Source organism: Aureococcus anophagefferens (genome assembly GCF_000186865.1).
Source record: "Aureococcus anophagefferens unplaced genomic scaffold AURANscaffold_2, whole genome shotgun sequence".
Lineage (NCBI taxonomy): Eukaryota > Pelagophyceae > Pelagomonadales > Pelagomonadaceae > Aureococcus > Aureococcus anophagefferens.
Window position 1 is genome coordinate 3461759 of NW_008705562.1, and position 4031 is coordinate 3465789.

Genomic DNA, 4031 nt, shown 5'->3' on the forward strand with positions numbered 1-4031 from the left:
TGATTTTTGGACGAGCGATCATCTCTCGGAACGGTCTCGAAGCGTTGATGCTTTTTACGGAACGCGCGCGCGCGGAACACTCACGTTGAAGCGACGTTGAATCACTCTTGTGCTGCCCAGGTCCTGCCCGTCGCCGACGACGACGCTGCGCGCGGGCGGCGTCGCGTGCCTCGACTGCGTCGTCGGCTACTACTTCGACGACGTCTACTACGACCGGGAGGGCCGCGCGGCGGCGGCGGCCAGCGGCGTCCAGTGCGTCGCGTGCTGCCCGGCGTGCCCCGCCGGCGCGGACTGCGCCGCGGCGGGCGTCGCGCTCGCGGCGCTGCCCGCGGCCCGGAATTTCTGGCGCGCGGCGGCGTCGGCGACGAAGCTCTACGCGTGCGAGCTCGACGGCGCCTGCCGGGGCGGCAACGACACGGCGCGCCTCTGCCGCGACGGCCACGAGGGCGTGCTCTGCGGCACGTGCGCGGCGAACCACTTCTACGACGCCGCGCTCGACCGCTGCCTCGAGTGCGCGACGCCGGCCATGGACATCTCGGAATCGCCGGGGAAGCTCATCGCCCTCGGCCTCCTGCTGGCCGTGGTCCTGGCGCTCGTCGCCTACTGGGCGCGGTTCCGCGTGGGCTCCGTCGCGCGCTTGCAGGATACTCTCAACATGCTGGTCACGGGCCGCGAGGACGACTTCGCCGAGCAGGAAGCCGAGGCGGGCGGCGCGCCGCCGACCTGGCTCGTCAAGGTGAAAATCATGCTCGGCCTCTTCCAGATCGTCGGCGCGATGCCCTGGAGCCTCCCCGACGTCTCGTTCCCGGCGCGGCTGCTGCCGGTCGTGGCCTGGGCCAACTACCTGAACTTCGATCTGCTGTCCTGGGTGCCCATGGAGTGCTTCGGGCGCTTCGGCTACTTCGACCAGCTCGTGTCGACGACGCTCGCGCCGCTCGCGGGGTTAGGGGTGGTCGCGCTCGTCACGGCCGCGCGGCGCGCGACCGCGGCCGCTTTGGACCGCCGCGCGGAGATCTACAGCCAGGGCACCTACGCGGCGCTGCTCCTGACGTTCTGCGTGCTCCCGGGCTGCTCGTCGATCACGTTCCGCTTCCTGTCGTGCGCGCGCTACGACGCGGGCGACTACGAGGACGACCTGCTGGTCCTCCACGCGGACCCGGCCGTGGAGTGCCGCGGCGACCGCTGGAACGCCTGGCGGGGCTACGTGGGCCTCATGCTGTGCGTCTACCCCGTCGGCATCCCGCTGTCCTACTTCTGCGTGCTCTACCGCCTGCGGCGCGAGCTCGACCCCGCGCTCGACGACGACCGCGAGTGCGACGCGATCCGGACGCGGGACCGCGCGGGCTCGGGCTTCGACGACGTCGACGACATGTTCGCCGAGGCGCGCGCGCGCTACGCGGCCGTCGTCGCCCAGGGCCGCAAGATCGAGGCGCGGAAGACGCGGCACGCCAAGGCCGTCGAGCCCGTCGCGTGCCCCGCCGCGCGAATCTTCGACCCGACTTCGACGTGGACGCGACGGTCTCGACGTTCAAAAGTTCGGCCCCGACGTCACGGGTCGATGCCCGCGCAGGTTCCTCGTCGAGGAGTACGAGCCGCGGTGCTACCTCTTCTCGGTCTTCGAGTGCTTCCGCCGCGTCGCCCTGACGGGGGGGCTGACGGTCTTCGCCTTCGGCGGCGCGACGCAGGCGGCCATGGGCCTGCTCATCTCCCTCGTGTCCTACAAGGTCTACGCCGTCGCCGCGCCGTTCATCGAGGACGACGACGACCTCGTGTCCGAGGTCGCGCAGCTGGAGCTCGTCTTCGTCTTCTTCTCCGCGCTCATGCTCGTCGTCGCGGACACCGCCGAGGGCGAGACGTCCCACGCGCGCGCGATCTTCTCCGCGTTCCTCGGCCTCGCCTTCGCGCTCGGCCTCGCCGTCGTCGTCTTCATCGTCGCCGTCGAGCTGTGGGGCCGGGACGCGGTGCTCGCGCCCTTCGGCGTCTCCGCGAAGGTCGACGACGACGACGACGAGGAAGAAGACGGCGCGGCGCCGCCGCCGCTCCGCGACGGCGTCTTCCCCGTGGCCGCCTTCGAGCCCGCGGGCGCGCCGCCGAAGCCGCGGCCGCGGAGGCGCCGCGCGGCGCGCCGGGCCAAGCGGCGGCCGGCCGGCGCGCCGGCGCCCGCGCCGGACCCGGACGCGCCGGCCCTGTCGTGCTGGGTGGGCTGCTTCCAGCCCGGCGACGACGACGCGCTCCGCGCGCTCGGGCCGGCGACGGTGTCCGTCTCCGCGGCGGACGACGACGCGGACTTCGCGCGGCGCGCGTCCCGGGCCCGCGACGCGGCGGAGCGGCGGCACGCGCGCGCGAGCGCGCTGTTCTAGTTAGGGCCGGAAGCCGCAGCACGCGGCCGCGTCGCAGCCGGGCGTCCGCCGCGCGAAGCGGAGGCGCGCGGCGCGGTGGTAGTGCCAGAGGAGCGGCCTGTCCTCCGCCGGGCAGGGCGTCCGCTTGCCGCACGTGCGCCGGCACTGCACGGACGCCGGGAGGTCGTGGAGGTCGCCGCGGCGCCGGTAGAGCGCGCGCCGCATGGGCATCTGGTCGTGGTCGAAGGACCTGGGCGGGAAAACCTTGGGCGGGACATTCCCAACTTTGGAGGCTCCTCTCTCGGTCATGTTCCACTCGTTTTGGACGGGCGGTCATCTCTCGGCTCGACGCGTGGATCCTTTCTCTGGAACGATCGCGCGCGGCACACTCGTGTTGAAGCGACCTTGAATCACCCGTTTCCCGCCCCGGTCGAAGGACGCGTTCCTCGCCAGCTCGTGTCGCCACGCGGCGACGACGCCGAGCGACCGGCCGACGTCGGCGAAGGCGATGAGCCCCGTGTTCCGCTCGCAGAAGGCCGCGGGCACGTCGTCGAGCGCGTGGCCCGGCGGGACGCACCACGGCGCCGGCGCGAGGCCCAGGGCCCTGCCCGCGGCCGCGACCGCGCCGACGAGCGCGAAGAGCGCGTCCGCGGCGCCGGCCCGGAGCGCGACGTCGTTGTCGACGTAGATGGCGCCGCCGGGCGCCTGCTCGAGGCCCGCGGCGATCGCGCGGACCTTGAAGAGCCGGAGGCTCCGGCACGCGGGTCCGCCGCAGCGGCCGCTCCGCGCCTCCGCGCCCGGCGCGCCGCCGCCGCCCTCGACGAGCGCGTCGACGGCGTCGCAGGGCCGGCGAGCGCGCACGACCGACGCCTCGGACGCGTTGCCGACGACGACGACGGCGCGCCGCGCCGCGTCGCAAATGTCCCGGAGCAGGGCGCCGAGGTCGTCGTGCTTCGAGACCTCCGTCGCGTTCCCCGGCGAGAGAGAGGAGATGACGCGGTCCGTCGCGGCGAGGAGGAAGATCGGCTGCGTTTGTTCGACGGATGTTGCCTGAAGGCACGAGAGCGCTGCGAGGAGCAGAGGCGTCCACATCGAGCGCTTTGCTCGAGCTCCACTCAGAGTTTATAAATGGCAATTTTTTCGGCGATCGACGCCGCACCCACTCCGCGCCGCAAAATGGTTAACACATCCTGGTGGCGCTATGCCCTGGCGGCGCCGGCCGTCGTCCCCGACTTTTCGGTCATCCGGGCGCACGTCTGCGGCATGCCCGCGCGCGTCGACAAACACAACCTGTCGCCGTGCCAGACGCTCCTCAGCGGCAACTGGACCTACTTCCCCGAGGCGTGCCGGGAGCGCGGCGAGGCGAGCGCGACGTCGCCCGAGTTCGGCAAGGGCATCGACGGCGTGGGCCACTTCGGCCAATTCATCGTCGAGGGCATCCGGGAGCGGCGCGGCGCGCCGCCGCGGCTCTCGCGGTTCTTCGGCGAATCCGCGAGCGTCGCGGGCGCGTACTTCGTCGGCGTCGGCGGCCTCGGCGACGGCTTCGACCCGTCGCTCTACTGCCACGAGCGGGACCACGTGAAGCAGGCGCTCGACCCGAAGCGGCCCTCGAAGCGCTGCGAGCCCGCGGCCGCGTTCCGCGAGCATTTCGCGAGCCTCTACCCCACGGGCGCCGCGCTCTTCCGCGACCAC

General features: G+C 72.8%; 1 protein-coding gene across 1 annotated transcript in view; it reads left to right on the forward strand.

Annotated features, from left to right (window-relative positions):
• The window catches only part of AURANDRAFT_70767 (hypothetical protein), a gene marked incomplete at both ends in the record, with an annotated part of 6686 nt that extends 2655 nt beyond the window's left edge, over window positions 1-4031 (forward strand). Inside the window, 3 exons of the mRNA XM_009034982.1 lie at window positions 121-1518; window positions 1571-2255; window positions 3645-4031. Of these exons, the coding sequence (XP_009033230.1) occupies window positions 121-1518; window positions 1571-2255; window positions 3645-4031 (2470 nt within the window). The remainder of the gene's footprint in view (window positions 1-120; window positions 1519-1570; window positions 2256-3644) is intronic.